At 40.3% G+C, this 18,611-nt stretch overlaps 1 protein-coding gene across 16 annotated transcripts in view; it reads left to right on the forward strand.

Annotated features, from left to right (window-relative positions):
• The window catches only part of mmd (disintegrin and metalloproteinase domain-containing protein mind-meld), a 642,845-nt gene that overhangs the window by 178,788 nt on the left and 445,446 nt on the right, over nucleotides 1-18,611 (forward strand). For all 16 annotated transcript variants that reach the window (XM_069509480.1, XM_069509491.1, XM_069509485.1 and 13 more), the window contains one exon: nucleotides 2,414-2,542. In XM_069509480.1, the coding sequence (XP_069365581.1) occupies nucleotides 2,414-2,542 (129 nt within the window). The remainder of the gene's footprint in view (nucleotides 1-2,413; nucleotides 2,543-18,611) is intronic.

The raw sequence follows: 18,611 nt of genomic DNA on the forward strand, positions 1-18,611 counted from the left end.
CGTGCAAAATGTCGATAAAATACGATTGTAATACGGAACCCTCAGTGCGCGAGTCTGACTCGCACTTGGCCTGTTTTTTTTTCTTTTCTTTTTTTCTTAGTAAGCGTTGTTCGTTTATCACGAGTATGAATGTACACTTCGCTGTGGACGCCTCCTTCCGCCCCGCGGAGATGTCTGAGCGCGATTAGAAGCGCTTTTCAGCGCTTCACAGATAATATCGAGTGCTGTTTGTTTAGAGAGGAAATTCGGACGTCCATCTGATAAAATATAAAATGGAAAATATTTTCGCTCATTCTTTCTTTATACCGTTGTATAGTTGAATGTATCAGATTTTAGAATTGAAACTTTTGTGAGTAGGACCTACTCATCTAAATAGCATCTCAAGGAAATTCCTTCACCAATAAAACTGCTAGTAAGCTAAAAAGTAAAAAATAATTTAATTTATTACCGAATATATTTTATGTAGTTCTATAATAATATTTTTCGAGCTGGTACCAATTAGCTTATTATTGGCTAGCTTACGCTCGCGACGTCGTCCACATGGACTACACAAATTTCACGGGAAAAACGGTGAAGGAAAATATCGTGAGGATTTCTGCATGCCTGAGAGTTCTTCATAATGTTCTCAAAGGTGTGTAAAGTCTGCTAATCCGCGCTTGGCCGGCGTGGCCACAGAGCACGGGTCTCCTCTCAAAATGAGAAAGAAGGGTTTGGCCATAGTCCACCACGTTGGCCAAGTGTGGATTGGTAGACTTCAGACACTGCCGAGAACATTGTGGAGAACTCTCAGGCATGCAGGTTTCTTTACGATGTATTTCCTGCACCGCTAAAGCAACCGATATTTAGCTACTTATTTTTTTTTTTATTTTTTTTATTTATTTAATTACGCACGTAACTCCAAAAAGTTAGACCTCTGGTTAGGAGGCGGACGTCCTAACCACTAGGCTATCACAGCTTCTGATCTGATTATAATACAAATACATAAATTAAGAAAGTTGTCGGTTCATTAAACACCTCATCGATTTCTCAACGTTTCAATATGGCGGCTGGTACAGATCTGTCAACTGCACGGCAAGAGGTCGTCTATTCATTCAAGGACAAAAGCACTCCGGCCTGTCTTTAATGCTGTAATTAGATTTAAATACCTACGAAACTTGAATAGTTTTAGACTGTAATAGCTTTTACTTGAGCCTATAAAGCCTTAACCGTCTCATAAAGTATTCCTAATATACCTACTAGCTGATGCCCGCGACTTCATCCGTTCGAATTCATGGCCGAGATCGAACACCCGACTTCCCGAATAGAAGGCCGATGCCTTAACCATTAAGCTATCAAGCGCTTAGCAAGAAAATACTCTAAGGTAGGTATTTTATTTAGAAATTTAAAACCCGGTTGTTCGCATTTAAATATTTATTTCCAGCGGTTAAAAATAAACTCCATTTTATTATTCAGACAGAAATTTGTTTTCAATGCAGTAAACTAGAAGCATTTTCGAGTAAATGCAGTCAGATTCATTCTTGCAGTAAAGAAAACGCTAAAACCATTTTAAATGAAGCTAAGGTACAATAGACTCAGTATATCTGCATTTTACAGCGGCGGTCGTTAGTTCTAATCCCACTTTATACTTTACTCGACGTATACAAACATTTTTATAAATATAATATTGTGACGAAATGAACAAAAAGATCTATAGTTATTGTATAATTGTGCGTACTGTGAACACCTGTGAAAAACTGTGATGGCCTAGTGGTTAGGACGTCCGCCTTCTAATCGGTGGTTCGATCCCGGGCACGCACCTCTAACTTTTCGAAGTTATGTGCTTTTTAAGTAATTAAATATCCCTTGCTTTAACGGTGAAGGAAAATATCGCAAGGAAACCTGCATGCCTGAGAGTTCTCCATAATGTACTCAAAGGTGTGTGAAGTTTTTTGACGACCTCCCTGGCGCAGTGGTGAGCGCTGTGGTCTTAATAGTGGGAGGTCCCGGGTTCGATTCCTGGCAGGGGTTTGGAATTTTATAATTTCTAAATTTCGGGTCTGGTCTGGTGGGAGGCTTCGGCCGTGGCTAGTTACCACCCTACCGGCAAAGCCGTGCCGCCAAGCGATTTAGCGTTCCGGTACGATGCCGTGTAGAAACCAAAGGGGTATGGGTTTAATAAAAACTGCCATACCCCTTCCAGGTTAGCCCGCTATCATCTTAGACTGCATCATCACTTACCACCAGATGAGATTGCAGTCAAGGGCTAACTTGTATCTGAATAAATAAATAAAAAAAGAAGTCTACCAATCCGTACATGGCCAGCGTGGTAGACTATGGCCAAAACCCTTCTCACTCTGAGAGGAGACCCGTACTCTGTAGTGAGGATGCCATAAATCTGTAGGCATCTTTAGTCAAATGTGTGTGTTGTCCCCAGGTGAAGGCGAGCCCGGGGGCGAGCGGGGGCGGTGCGCGGGCGCGGTGTCGCGCGGCATGCGGCGCCGCCCGTTGCTGCTGTTGCTGCTGGCGTTGCTGCGCACGCACGGCCTGCTAGCCGCGTCCGGAGGTGAGTACTGCTGCTAGCTAATAAGCAGTGGCGTGCACAGGGTTTGAAGCCAGGGTAGGCATTAGTTAGGAGAACCTGTTTACTGGCAGGTCATAATGTAAAATTTGCATTGAGCTATTACAATTGGGGTAAGCAGTGCATTTATGCCTCTATGACCTGCACGCCACTGCTAATAAGGTCGACTATAGGTACCGTGTTCTATGAGTCGGCCTATTATAGGGCACTCTCTCTTGCAAAATAATGTATTGAAAAGAAAAGGATGCAGTATGATAGTGAATTAAGGTGTTTTTTGAAGTTCCCGAGCTGCCTCTCCAAAACGTTTATACATCTATGTTTAATATTATTATTATTTATTTATTTATTATTTAATTAGAAAAAAATGTTAAAATTACAATTAATAATAAAGTCATGTTAAAAAGCAAAATTATAAATTTTCACAAAAGTGCTGATCTGACCCATGAGGTCAGCCCATATGTCAGCAAATGTCACGGCGAGGGGACTCCTTCAGCAGCGCGTTGAGCGCAGCCAAAGCACACGAGTAGATGGCCAAAGTGTGCGGTATGGGTGACCTGCAGCGCGCTATCGTGCTACTAAACGGACTTACGAAAAATTTCGAGCGGTGGCGGAGGTAGCTGTAATTAGAGGGAGACGTAAGCGGCAACCAGAAGGATTTTTGAAGGAAACGAATATAGGCTTTTACTAAATTTATATTCTTAAATCTTTACATTTTAACATAACCTAACGTCTGCGCTCTGCACCGAGGTTAGATGCAGAGTTTCACATAGTGACGACCTAAATCAAATCTAATCTAACCTAACTAAGAGACTGCGTCGAGGTGTGACGACAGACTGCCCCTCTTCACATCTCTCACTTGGTTTAAATACCTTAATGTTAAAATGTCGCTAAATCCCAATTAGTTGCGGAGTCACGTATGGCAATGAGGTAGTTTCTTGCTGACGAAGCGCTGGACTCATGACCTAGTGAGTTAGCCTTCAAAGATGGTTTTCTGCGTAAGTGATTTGAACTAGGTTATCGTTAGGATATGTAACAAGGGTGCATAAACGCAGCAGAGCTTGTTGTGCAGTTCAGAGCAGTCGATCACACCCCTAAGAATCTTGCAAATTGTACCAATTTGGTCGCAGTCTCTTCGGGTTTTGAGCGAGTGGAAACCCAAGTGCCCTTGGAAAAATTTTGTGGGATACATACATACATACATTATGCTCTATTAGTCCCGCAAATTGCTATTGCGCTGGAACCATGTCTCATTAACATCGAAATGACGTCATTTTGAAAGCTGAAATAAAAATATACCATCAGCTCAAAACTTCAGTCTAGTGCTGACGTCACTAAAATGGCGACCACGCGCATTAGCAATTTGCGGGACTTATACAATTTACCATAACCAAAAAATACATATTGACCAGCGACAAGCACAATTTTTATATACAACATCTGAGGATTGTTCCGCAAATTCGACTAATCATGTAATTAAACTTCCCAATATAACAGAAATAATATATCGAGTGTGTGGAACTCATTAAACGGACCTCCCTCTGACCTCAAACAAAAAAACCTTGTCGCTGACTGTGCAGTTATCCATTGTAGCATCTCCGATGTGGCCGCGTCATTGTGGAGATTAGCGCGAAGCGGGAACAAGCCAGTCATGTCGCTGATATAGCCACTCCTTTATCTTGTGGCGTGTATACGTTACGAGTAGTTATACCGAAATTAGATACTTTGTACTCGAACATCTATCAACCTATGACCGGGCCACTACTGAGTACGGGTCTCCTTTCAGAATTAGAAGAGTTTCGGCCACAGTACGCCGCGCTGGCCCAGTGTGGTTTGGCAGACACGACATCGTACCGGAACGCTAAATTGCTTCGCGGCACGGCTTAGCCAGTAGAGTGGTAACTAGTCACGGCCTAAGTCTCCCACCAGACCAGACCAGAGAAAATTTAGAAATTATAGAATTCCAAGTTTCCCCTGCCGGGAATCGAACCCGGAACTTCCCACTGATAAGACAACAGCACTCATCACTGCGCCAGGGAGGTTGTCAAATTAATAAAATGGCTGGTGGACAGAATTTTAGATGGCAACCTAGCCTCTATGTGTCAAATCGTTTTAGTTTCTGCACGGCTACTGCAGTCTCCGTATTTTGCTCTAGCTCGTGGCTAACCTCATCCATTTGTCAGAGACAGCCCTGTCCACAGAGCATTTATACCGAGGCGCTGAGGCGCTGCAATTTAGCGCACTCTCCAGACCGCCCATTTGTTTGATTGAAACAGCTAAATATTCAATGTACGTAGCTTTAAAACACGACTTCATAGTTAGTTTACGGTAAAACATACTATATACCGTGCGTAGTACATTGCTTGCGCATTAGCATTAGCGCGTAAAGCGTCTTATTTACCGCTTGACTTGGCTAAAAGAAGATATAGATAGATTGCACAACGTGTCGAATCGTTTTAATTCCCGTACAGTACAGCAGTCTCCATATTTTGTAAGGACTCTAGCTCGTGGCTAACTTCATCCATTTGTCAGAGACAGCCCTGTCCACAGAGCATTTGTACCGAGGCGCTGAGGCGCTGCAATTTAGCGCACTCTCCACACCGCCCATTTGTTTGATTGAAACAGCTAAATATTCAATGGACGTAGCTTTAAAACACGACTTCATAGTTAGTTTACGGTAAAACATACTATATACCGTGCGTAGTACATTGCTTGCGCATTAGCATTAGCGCGTAAAGCGTCTTATTTACCGCTTGACTTGGCTAAAAGAAGATATAGATAGATTGCACAACGTGTCGAATCGTTTTAATTCCCGTACAGTACAGCAGTCTCCATATTTTGTAAGGACTCTAGCTCGTGGCTAACTTCATCCATTTGTCAGAGACAGCCCTGTCCACAGAGCATTTATACCGAGGCGCTGAGGCGCTGCAATTTAGCGCACTCTCCAGACCGCCCATTTGTTTGATTGAAACAGCTGAATATTCAATGGACGTAGCTTTAAACACGGCTTCATAGTTAGTTTACGGTAAAACGTACTATATACCGTGCGTAGTACATTGTTTGCACATTTTTCGCAAAGCGTTAGTGCGTAAAAGCGTCTTATTTACCGCTTGACTTGGCTAAAGGAAGATTTCTGCACAGCTTTGCGTGGTTACTGCAGTCTCCGTATTCCGTAGGGACTCCAGCTCGTGGCTAACCTGTCCACAGATCATTTATACTGAGGCGCTGAGGCGCTGCAATTTAGCGCACTCTCCACACCACCCATTTGTTTGATTGAAACAGTCGAATATTCATTGGACGTAGCTTTAAAACACGTAACTTATATCACGGTCTTTGCGGTAAAAGCATCCTATATGCCATGCGTAGTACATCGCTTTCACGTTTTTCGCAAAGCGCTTGCACGCAAAGCGACTTATTTACCTCTTAAGTTGAGTTAAGGGTGATAGATTGCTCAACGTGTCGAATTGTTTTAATTCCCGTACAGTACAGCGGTCTCCATATTTTGTAAGGACTCTAGCTCGTAGCTAACTTCATCCATTTGTCAGAGACAGCCCTGTCCACAGAGCATTTATACCGAGGCGCTGAGGCGCTGCAATTTAGCGCACTCTCCACACCGCCCATTTGTTTGATTGAAACAGTCGAATATTCATTGGACGTAGCTTTAAAACACGAAACTTGTATCATGGTATTTGCGGTAAAAGCATCCTATATGCCATGTGTAGCACATCGCTTGCACGTTTTTCGCAAAGCACTTGCACGTAAAGCGACTTATTTACCTCTTAAGTTGAGTTAAGGGTGATAGATTGCACAAAGTGTCGAACCGTTTTAATTCCCGTACAGTACAGCAGTCTCCATATTTTGTAAGGACTCTAGCTCGTAGCTAACTTTATCCATTTGTCAGAGACAGCCCTGTCCACAGAGCATTTATACCGATGCGCTGAGGCGCTGCAATTTAGCGCACTCTCCACACCGCCCATTTGTTTGATTGAAACAGCTGAATATTCAATGGACGTAGCTTTAAAACACGACTTCATAGTTAGTTTACGGTAAAACATACTATATACCGTGCGTAGTACATTGCTTGCGCATTAGCATTAGCGCGTAAAGCGTCTTATTTACCGCTTGACTTGGCTAAAAGAATATATAGATAGATTTCACAACGTGTCGAATCGTTTTAATTCCCGTACAGTACAGCAGTCTCCATATTTTGTAAGGACTCTAGCTCGTGGCTAACTTCATCCATTTGTCAGAGACAGCCCTGTCCACAGAGCATTTATACCGAGGCGCTGAGGCGCTGCAATTTAGCGCACTCTCCACACCGCCCATTTGTTTGATTGAAACAGCTGAATATTCAATGGACGTAGCTTTAAAACACGGCTTCATAGTTAGTTTACGGTAAAACGTACTATATACCGTGTGTAGTACATTGTTTGCACATTTTGCGCAAAGCGTTAGTGCGTAAAAGCGTCTTATTTACCGCTTGACTTGGCTAAAGGAAAATTTCTGCACAGCTTTGCATGGTTACTGCAGTCTCCGTATTCCGTAGAGACTCCAGCTCGTGGCTAACCTGTCCACAGATCATTTATACTGAGGCGCTGAGGCGCTGCAATTTAGCGCACTCTCCACACCACCCATTTGTTTGATTGAAACAGACGAATATTCATTGGACGTAGCTTTAAAACACGACTTCATAGTTAGTTTACGGTAAAACATACTATATGCCGTGCGTAGTACATCGCTTGCACGTTTTTCGCAAAGCGCTTGCACGCAGAGCGACTTATATACCTCTTAAGTTGAGTTAAGGGTGATAGATTGCACAACGTGTCGAATCGTTTTAATTCCCGTACAGTACAGCAGTCTCCATATTTTGTAAGGACTCTAGCTCATGGCTAACCCCATTCATTTGTCAGAGACAGCCCTGTCCACAGAGCATTTATACCGAGGCGCTGAGGCGCTGCAATTTAGCGCACTCTCCACACCGCCCATTTGTTTGATTGAAACAGCTGAATATTCAATGGACGTAGCTTTAAAACACGTAACTTGTATCACGGTCTTTGCGGTGAAAGCATCCTATATGCCATGAGTAGTACATCGCTTGCACGTTATTCGCAAAGCGCTTGCACGCAGAGCGACTTATATACCTCTTAAGTTGAGTTAAGGGTGATAGATTGCACAACGTGTTGAATCGTTTTGATTCCCGTACAGTACAGCAGTCTCCATATTTTGTAAGGACTCTAGCTCGTAGCTAACTTCATCCATTTGTCAGAGACAGCCCTGTCCACAGAGCATTTATACCGAGGCGCTGAGGCGCTGCAATTTAGCGCACTCTCCACACCGCCCATTTGTTTGATTGAAACAACTGAGTGTTCAATGAACATACTCGTAGCTTTAAAACACGTAACTTTATCACAACTTCATAGTTAGTTTGCCTTTGAAACGTCCTATATGCCGTGCGTAGTACCTATATTGCTTGCGTGTTATTCCCAAAGCATTTGCGCGTAAAGCATCTCGCATACGCAAGAGTCAATACGCATCTTCTAAGAAAGCAGCTTTTATCTTAGGCTCCATCATCACTTGCCAACAGGTCTGATTGCAGCCTAGCGCTAGTCCAAAAAAAAAACCGGCCAAGTGCGCATCAGACTTGCGCACTGATGGTTCCATACTCGGATATATTTTTCGACATTTTGCACGATAAATCTAAAAGTATTGTGCATAAAAAAACTGTTTTCGAATGTACAGATAAAGCCCTTTCATATGATATTCCACTTGGTATATTAATCTTACTTTGAAAATCGAAAATACGTCATGAGTAGAGACTGGAGTAACTAATTTTCTTTATGTGATGTAACCACAAATTCTCGCTTTTCAGATTTATTCCTTTACTTGTGCTATAAGACCTACCTACCTGTCAAATTTCATAATTCTAGGTCAACGGGAAGTACCCTATAGGTTTTCTTGACAGACACGACAGACGGACCTATGACGATTATCCTTATTCCTGCGACTTCGTCCGCGTGGACTACACAAATGTTGTGCCAGATCCTTTTTTCCACGCACATGCAAACTGTGGAATCAACTCCCTTCGGCGATGTTCCCTTTAGATTACAACATTGGGTTATTAAAGGGGCAGACCAACAAATTCCTAAAAGGCCGGCAACGCATCGGCGGTTTCTCTGGTGCTGCAAATGTCCATGGGCGGCGGTAATCACTTAACATCAGGTGACCCGCCTGCTCGTTTGCTTGCTATCTCTATTAAAAAAAATATTTAAACCCCCCAGGAGTTTAATTTTTTTTTTTGAATTTTCATGGAACCCTTTCTTGGCGGATTTGTACGTCAATAGCTATCGGCATGCCTTTCAGCACGACCCGTCCTCCTGTAGTTTGAGCTGTGCGTTCAGTTCGTCAGTCAATCAGTCAGTCAGGCAGCTTTCCTTTTATATAATTAAGTAGATTTATGTAACTACCCATATTATAAAATTTTGTTTGTTGGTTTGCCCTTCAATCAACAGAGCAACGGATTGACCTGAATTTTTTGTATGCTTAGGTATAATTTAAGACCTGGAGAATATAATATATATATATATTTATTTATTCAAAATGTTGTACAAGACAAAGACTCCTAAAACTAGTACACATAAAAAAGGTAGAAACAATAGATATGATAACCTGAGTGCTTTGGCGTCCGTGCTAGGTAAACCTGTGTTACGGGCGACGCAGCCATCCAATTGGATCCATCGATAATTAATATGGAGTACAAAAAATTTAAATTTAGGCGGGTGTTTGGTCAATGATCGATATACGTTTATCGGTTGAAAATGATGATGATGATGATGACCTAAAACCTACAAACATATAAATCGAAGCCCACTGAATTCCATATCAACCTACACAATTATTTACAATACAAACAGAAACAACGTAAACAATTATCTAATCCGTTCTACATAAATATAGATAAACACTAGGTAAGAACTTAGTGTGCTGAATTTAAATAACATACGAATAATATATTAATATGCTAAACATAAATAAACCAACTCTATGTTGTTGAAACTTGAAACTAAATTGAAATCACTATAGTGCGCGACAGGTCGATATGGCTATCGGGGAGGAAACGCCCCGCACACCCGCATAGCTCCCGCGCTAACCTGGTGCGGGCGAGCGCGGGTGACGTGTGGGTTTGCGGGGCGTCCCCCCGTCTCATACGCTGGTTGCCATCTCGACCTGTCGCGGACTGTAGGCACATACTAAAGCGAGCGTGTAGCCTAATCATAGTTCAGCAATCTTACAGTAAAGCTACGTTTTTCGCTGACGCATACCAACGGGGAGGAGTGAAGGCGAGTCTTTTTAATTCCCTTTAAACTCAACTTTATTTACCTTGCCGTAGTGTTGAAATTGGTACGTGTGTGTCTGCGTGTGTTGTTTGTGTGTGTGTGTCTAAATGTTTGAGTACAATTTTGGCTCTATGCAAGTGAAATAAATAAATTAAAACCTAACAAATTAAATTGGCAAGCATAAGAGGTTGGTGGCTTATACAACTTTTAATTTCCAACTCCTACAAGCTAGTTGCTAGCAGCTCTGTCCTATGTGTAGACATAAGACAGACCATGGAGCTAACAATCAGCTTAGCTTAGAGACAGACATCTTTACGAGTCCGTTCATTAATTCACTGATTGAACATTGTCACTCATCGGCAGACGATAATTGCTAACAGATAGGATTAATTAAGGAGAAGCAAAGAGCTGAGATCGGACGAATGATACAATTGCACCATTTTGTGAAATCACGTTAACCGGTCGAACAATAGAGAGTGGAGTCGCTGAATGTTAAATTTTCATTTTCATTTTTCATTTATTATTCATGCATTCCAATATCTCTCAATATATATATATCTCAATATATAAAAATGAATCGCAAAATGTGTTGCTGATCGCAAATCTCGAGAACCGATTTCGCTAATTCATTTATTATAATATTCCTTGAAGTACGGGGATGATTCTTACGGAGAGAAAAATTAAAAAAAAATCCTAATAAAGAATCGACTGTTAGGCGGTACGAAGTGCGCCGGGGCAGCTAGTTGATTATATAAATTTATACTTAAACAATTTATTTTAAATTTAAGTATTTAATTATCATAATCCAAGAATCAAGAGAATACAATAAACAAAAATACCAAACTTATTCTAGAACATAAAAATTACAGATCGAAAATATCATCTAAACCACGCTGGCAGCGTTACCTCGTTGAATGGCCAGACAAATTATAATTATTTTTATATTTACAATATTGAAAGCCCGTTGGGGCACAGCAATTTTAGCAGGGAGACAGTGATTATTAATCGTTAAGTAAATAGTCATTTATTTTGTAGTAGGCTTTTTCGATTAGGATTTTTTTAATGCATCGATGAACGCTATATTATTCTAATTTTTTTTAATATGAAAATTAAATTTATCAGTCGGTTTCACGGAATAAATAATGAAGGAATGAGTTAGTATGGGGTTCTGCCATAATTTTTAAATGTGATAATAATAAATACAACATCACTACCCATCTACCTATATTATAAATGCGAAAGTGTTTTTGGTATCTGTCTAACAGATTACAAAAACCGGCCAAGTGCGAAGGCTCGCGCAATGAGGGTTCCGTACTACAGTCGTATTTTTTCGACATTTTGCACGATAATTCAAAAACTATGATGCATAAAAATAAATAAAAATCTGTTTTAGAATTTACAAGTGAAGACCTTCCATATGATACCTCACTTGATATAGTTATCTCACTTCGAAAGTTGAAAACACGAATTATTAGTCCATGACCACAATTTAATTTTTTTGTGTGATCTAACCCTAAATTCACGGTTTCAGATTTTTCCCCAAATGTCAGCTATAAGATTTCATGATTCTAGGTCAACGGGAAGTACCCTGTAGGTTTCTTGACTGACAGACAGACAGACAGACAACAAAGTGATCCTATAAGGGTTCCGTTTTTCCTTTTGAGGTACGGAACCCTAAAAATGGCTACGTCATTTACCAAAATACGCTTAACAAAACTGAGCAAAAGTCAAGGATATTGGACCTTTAACAGGAGTTCTAAGAAAGTTACAGATAAAGTCGAATTGCAGTAATTGTATGTAAATTGGGCACGCCGACGTTTCCTATGTAATCGCCCATCCGAAGTTGCTTCCCACAGTTCTTCAAAGACTACCTAACTAATTCCATTAGGCTGTTTTGACGTCTCCCCTTCAAGAACTGTTCCGTTTTATTAGAAGGCTTCGGACCTTTCACTTAAAGGTACGTCCAGATAAGTGTAAAGTGATCTGTAAAGCATTTTTATAAAGCTTATTTGGATAAAACACTTGTCTTTATCTAAATATCGGTGACTGACTGACTGACTGACTGACTGACTGACTTACTGACTGACTAATCTATCAACGCATAGCTGAAAGTACTGGACGGATCGGGCTGAAATTTGGCATGCAGATAGCTATTATAACGTAGGTATCCGCTAAGAAAGGACTTTTGGCATGCAGATAGCTATTATAACGTAGGTATCCGCTAAGAAAGGATTTTTGAAAATACAACCCCTACAGGGGTGAAATAGGGGTTTGAAAATTGTGTAGTCCACGCGGACGGGTTCAACAACGGACCCTAACAAAAACGTATTTATAATATAATTTATATGTAAATTATAAGAACCTTGAAAACAAAAAATATATTAAGTTAAAGCGCTAATACGAGCACAATATAGTGAGTACCCAGTTTTAGGTGTAGTGCTCCAATACAAAAATTTGCGTTGTACTACATCAAAGTTACGCATTACAGATTCGTGAATAACACAGTGGATGCGACTTTTCACGCATCTGGACCAGGCCTTATGCGTGAACTACTCCTTGAATTGTTCGAGACGTCCGGGCGAAGCAAATGTAGGTCGCAGGAAAACTGTAGACCTTTGGAAATGTACCTGATGCGAACGTCGAGTTATGAGTCTGAACGTGTTGATGAATGAAAGGTTTTCTTTTACCTTTCCTAGAGTTCCGTACCCGAAGAGTGCCAACGGGACCTTATTACTAAGCCTCCTCTGTCCATCCGTCTGTCTGTCTGTCAGCGGGCTGCATCTCGTGAACGTATTGCCTATATAACGACATTGAGCGAATTTAGCTTCAGCGGCGGCGATGTTAAGACATCTACATGACTAAACAATCTGAGACAGGCCTCTTCCAACTTGCTACCGGTCTTACTGCCACACTCAGAGTCGCTAATCGTTACTAAAGATTTATGTGAGAGATATTTAATAGCTCTGTCTTTTTTTAACTGAACTTAGGTAACGATTAAGCGACTCTGAGTACGGCAATTAGTCATATTATTACTACCGATCTTAGTTACTACACAAACTTGAAACAGGACTTCGACCAAGTTGTTGATTCACCTCCCATCGGCGGTGTTCCCGCTAGATTACAACATGGGGTTATTCAAGGGGCGGACCAACAAATTCCTGAACGGCCGGCAACTCATCAACAGTTTCTCTGGTGCTGCAAATGTTCATGGGCGGCGGTAATCACTTAACATCACGGGATAGGTTGACATAAAAAGTTAAAATGGCACGTGAGAAATCATTCTTTACGGAATACACCGTGGCGTTAGTACCACTTAAAACACCAATTAAATTATGTTTTCAACCTGGTTCCTCCTTCACCTTTCTACTATCGTACCGCAAGGCATCGCCAAGGTCTGCACCCGTACGTAGTTGAAATTCCCCGGATACGAACGAAGCGATTTGCCTCCTCATTTCTAATTCGAACCGCCAAGATTTGGAACACCCTTCCACCATCAGTTTTCCCACCGAATTATAATATGCGGGGTACCATCAAGACAAGAGTGAATAGGCATCTTCTAGGCAAGCGCGCTCCATCTTAGGCTGCATCATCACTTGCCACCAGGTCTGATTGCAGCCAAGCGCTAGTCTATAATTTTTTTTTTTTTTTTTTTTTTTTTTTTCCATAAAGCACCATTATAAAATGGTAGCTTTATTGCTACTACCATCTAGCCTATGGGCTAATAAGTAATATTATTCTAGCTTAAACTTCTACTTATGATTAATTTTTAAATCTAATTTACAGTCCAGTAACTGTCCTTAGTTTATTCTAACACGTACTTACAGTTCACCTATGTTCTTGTGACCTAGAAAAATAAAGTAGCACAAGCACTAATACACAGTCTATAAATTAAAAAAAAATATGTTGGTTATGAGTTCAAAACTTGTACATTCGTTAGCAACCGACGATAAAGGTGAGAGATGTTCTCCAAACTCCAACTTGATCAGCAATCTGTAATTTGTTTCACTGAAAAATCTCTTGGAGTTCCGCAAGTCGCAACAAACTTGTGCCACCGAGCAAAAAAGTTTTTTCGTAAACTTGTTCTTAGCTTTCACGGTTCTTAAATCATTAAAAAAACTGGAAAGCTCGTTAGAGGAGAAAAGTTACTTGACTTGGCTGATATAGGTAAAAGCGGGAATCGGTTGAAAATGTGTATTTTTTGCTTATTTTTCATCGTCATGATCAACCCATCGCCGGCTCACTACAGAGCACGGGTCTCCTCTCAGAGTGAGCAGCATTGGCTGGCCTTGTGCGGATTGGTAGACTTCACACACCTTTGAGAACATTATGGAGAACTCTCAGGTATGCAGGTGTCCTCACGATATTTTCCTTCACCGTTAAAGCAAGTGATATTTAATTACTTAAAACGCGCATAACTCCGAAATTTAGAGGTGCGTGCGAAGGCCCGGGATCGAACCCCCGACCTCCGATTAGAAGGCGGACGTCCTAGGCCATCACAGCTTTTTCTGAGTTATGAATAATATACTAGCTCATGGATGGGAATGCGCCCGCGTGGACAACACAAATTTCAAACCCCTGCAAAAATCCTTTCTTAGCGAAAGTTTACGTCTAGCTATCTGCATGCCAAATTTCAGCCTGATCCCTCCAGCAGTTTGAGCTGTTCGTTGTTAGATCAGTCAGTTCATAGACCATAATTATCTGTAGTATGTATAAAATTCAAAGTCCTGACTGATTGACTGACTGACTTATAATATATCAACGCACAGCCTAAACCGCTGGTCCTATAGAGACATGAGGGAAATGTGTTCTTTGTAAAAAGTAGGTATCCACTAAGAAAGCATTTTTCGACTGGGGGTTGGAAGTTTATATGAAAGCCCTTTGTTTTTGAAGTTAGAGATATGGAAATCGGAATTTAGAATATTAGTTTTTAGCATGTTTTTAGTAATAAAACTTGTAAAAGTTATTTTGGAAAATTCCCTTTTGAGGGTGGTAAAGTTTTTATGGGAAAGTTTTGATTAATATTAGTTACTAACTCTAAACAGGATTTTGACTATTTGTTGACCCAGTGTTCTAATATTGAGGTCGGCACTTAAAGGAATAAACAATGCAACCTTGCTGTAATTTGTAACTTTGTAACTCGTAGACAAAGTCTCCAGGCAAAGTTATCGAAAACTATTGCCTAAGTATTCCGTGTAACACTTAAGTCACCGAAGCATCCCTCCTTGGACGACTGCCAGTCGACTATAAGCAACACGATGCATAAATTTAGCACTCTTATAACACTATAAATAAAGGTCATAATGTAATGGCGAAAGCGTTGTTTTCCATTTAGGTTTCAGCTTATGCGTGTTTGTGTAAAAATCTATGTTCCACTCATTTTTATCTTGTTCTTCGCATCGTAGATAATTTTTGGCTCAAATTCTTAATCCATTTCCTTACTGAAATTTAGTGATACCACAATATTTACTCTAAGTATATCTCTTTTCTTTTTCTTTATAATTTTTAGGGTTCCGTACACAGATGAGTGAACCGTACCTTAAAAGAAAAAACGGAACCCTTATAGGATCACTTTGTTGTCTGTTATGTCTGTCAAGGAACCTAGAGGGTACTTCCTATCTTACTTTGAATGTTGAAATTACTAATATTTATCATGAACACATTTTAATATTTTTTTCGTGATGTAACCACAAATTCATAGTTTTCAGATTTTTCCCCGAAAGTCTGCTATGAGACCTACCAATCTGCCAAATTTCATGATTCTAGGTCAACGGGAAGTACCCTGTAGGTTTCTTGACAGACCGACCGACAGACAAACAAACAACAAGGTGATAAGGGTTCCGTTTTTCCTTTTGAGGTACGTAACCCTAAAAAGAAGTTTCAAACTTTTAATATATTAAAAAACTTAAAGTTTAACAAAACTCAATATCAGCTGTTTCTATTATAATTGTGTGGATTCACAAAAGTTGAGTTATGTAAAGTTTCAGCGCAAATCACGTAGAGTTCATAAAACGATTCCGTGGAGTTTAAGTGCTGGGGAATATCAACTCAACTTGCAGTTACATTAAAAGCTCCGCTTTGCGTTCAAAAGGTCAAGAGGAACTCAAATGAAACTGCACAAGAAATAAGTCAGCATCAGAAGATTTAAATCAAATTCAAACTTGAAACTAATTTGATGTGCTCTCTACTTTTAGTTAATAGTTTTTGTACCTTTCTACCTTTTTATCCGACTGCGACGAACATAAGGAGAGCCATGTGTTTGACCTATATGTATCATGTACTAGCTGATGCCAGCGGCTTCGTGCGCGTGGATTTAGGTTTTTTAAAAATCCCGTGGGAACTCTTTGATTTTCCGGGATAAAAAGGTAGCCTATGTCACTCTCTAGGTCTCAACCGCCGAGTTTCTTGCTGGTTCTTCTCGGTAGGAACGGCATTACGAACCAGTGGTAAATTAAAACTACCTGACTATTCATAAGCACTTGTAAAAAGTTTACATGGATAAAAAACATTCTATTCTATTCTAAACTATACCCATGCAAACAATCACATCGATCCGTTGCTCCGTTGAGACGTGATTGAAGGACAAACCAACAAACAAACACACTTTCGCATTTATAATAAGGGTACTGATGGTGTGGATTCACAAAAGTTCAGTTAAGTAAAGTTTCAGCGCAAATCACGTAGAGTTCATAAAATGGTCTATCTATAAACCTATCCGGGGTCCTTTTCATAGGACCTCTGCTCGTGACGCGACGGCAAGGAGACTACGACACACGAGCACGCGTGAGAGGCCGTGAAGGGCTCAAGCCCTCGATAAATAAAATATTTTTGAAAATCCGAGATTTAACTCGCAGAGACGTTAGCGCTCTATGCGTGTTCTATCGCCTGTATAATGGGAAGTGCTCTGAAGAGCTTTTTGACCTCATTTCACCCTCTTTTTTCTACAACCGCACCGCGCGCCACCGTAAGGAATTTCAGCCTCACCCCCTGGGTGTCTGGTGCACTTCGACCGTCCGTTGTGCCAGATCCTTCTTTCCACGCACGTGCAAACTGTGGAACCAACTCCCATCGACGGTGTTCCCAGTAGAGTATAACATGGGGTTATTCAAGGGGCGGACCAACAAATTCCTAAAAGGCCGGCAACGCATCGGCGGTTCCTCTGGTGCTGCAAATGTTCATGGGCGGCGGTAATCACTTAACATCAGGTGACCCGCCTGCTCGTTTGCTAGATATAAAAAATAAAATCTTATTCAATATCTATCTTAATGACTTTTGTTCGCTATTGACAGACAATCAGACAGACTCAAAATCTCTATGTTTTGCAGATGACACTGTTTTGTTATTTTCAGCCTCGACGTGGGAAAGTACCATCCAAAAAGCCGAACATGGCCTTCGTCTAGCTAAGGGGTGGTATGACAATAATCTGCTAACCTTAAATGATGATAAAACTTTATGTATGTGTTTCTCTCCCACCAGTGCCGGTCTTCCGACCGAGACTCCGAAGATTAGAGTGCACTCTTGTTTGAATAAGTCTGACTGTGCAAACTGCAAAATATTATCATGTACTAATAGCACAACTTATCTCGGTATTATTGTTGATCAACATCTGAGGTGGGATAAGCACGTAGACATGCTGACTAAAAAAGTCCGAAGCTTGAGCTATATATACAATAATTTAAGAAACATTATGAGTGTTAACCTACTGTTAAGAGTTTACTGCTGTTTAACTCAGTCGTTAATATTATATGGCATTATAGCCTGGGGCTCATGTGGATCAACTTTACTAGACAAACTAAATAAGGCTCAAAAACTTAATCTCAAAATTATCTTAAAAAAGAACCGACGATTTCCTACGGAAGAATTATTTAAGCTAAGTAAAGTACTAACCCCAAGAAAAATATTCATTTGGCAAATAACAATGTATATGGCAAAATATATAGACAACTTCACAATCGAGCAAACTCACCGTAGGCAAAGGCAACTAAGATGTTCAGTTCCCCGACGAACGTCTGGATTCTCGAGTAGACATTTTACAGCTGCGGCACCAAAACTATTCAATAACCTTCCGCTGGAGGTATCTAATCTGATTTTATGTGCCCAGCGCCCATCCTTAAAGAAAAAACTTAAATTCTATATAAAGAAATTTCTCCTAGAAACCTCTTTTGAAAATTTTAAACGTCTTTATGACAAGATCTGTTGAAACGAATGCTTTAACTTATTACAACTTATCCTATCTATTTAAATTATATATCTAAACTCCGTATGCATTAACACTGTTGCACCAAATAAAGTATAGTTTTAGTAATGTATGAATATATATATAGTATAGTATAAATATAGTATAGTATATAATATAATATAATATTAGTATGAATGAGGTCGATGAACTTTGTCAGCCCTAGCACAGACTACGGTCTATTTGGGCTGCAAACTGCCAACACCAGTCGCGGCTTTTTGTCTAGTGCTTTGGTCTGGAAGTTGGTGTGAATTATTCGCTTTTTTTTTGTCTAAATAAAAAAAAAAAATAAAAATAAAAAAAAAATAAAAAAAAAACTTAATTTGCGTATTGTATGATGCCTACATAATTTGGTGTCCGTTGTTCAAATTCAAATCACCATCACAAATTGAGTCAATACATTTCACTCGTCGCGTGTCTATTGAAACCGCCGGTTTCACGCCACTGATGACCCAAATTCGACGATTTATTCCTCTCCTCGATAAATAGA

This window comes from Maniola hyperantus, chromosome 3 (assembly GCF_902806685.2).
Source record: "Maniola hyperantus chromosome 3, iAphHyp1.2, whole genome shotgun sequence".
Lineage (NCBI taxonomy): Eukaryota > Metazoa > Arthropoda > Insecta > Lepidoptera > Nymphalidae > Maniola > Maniola hyperantus.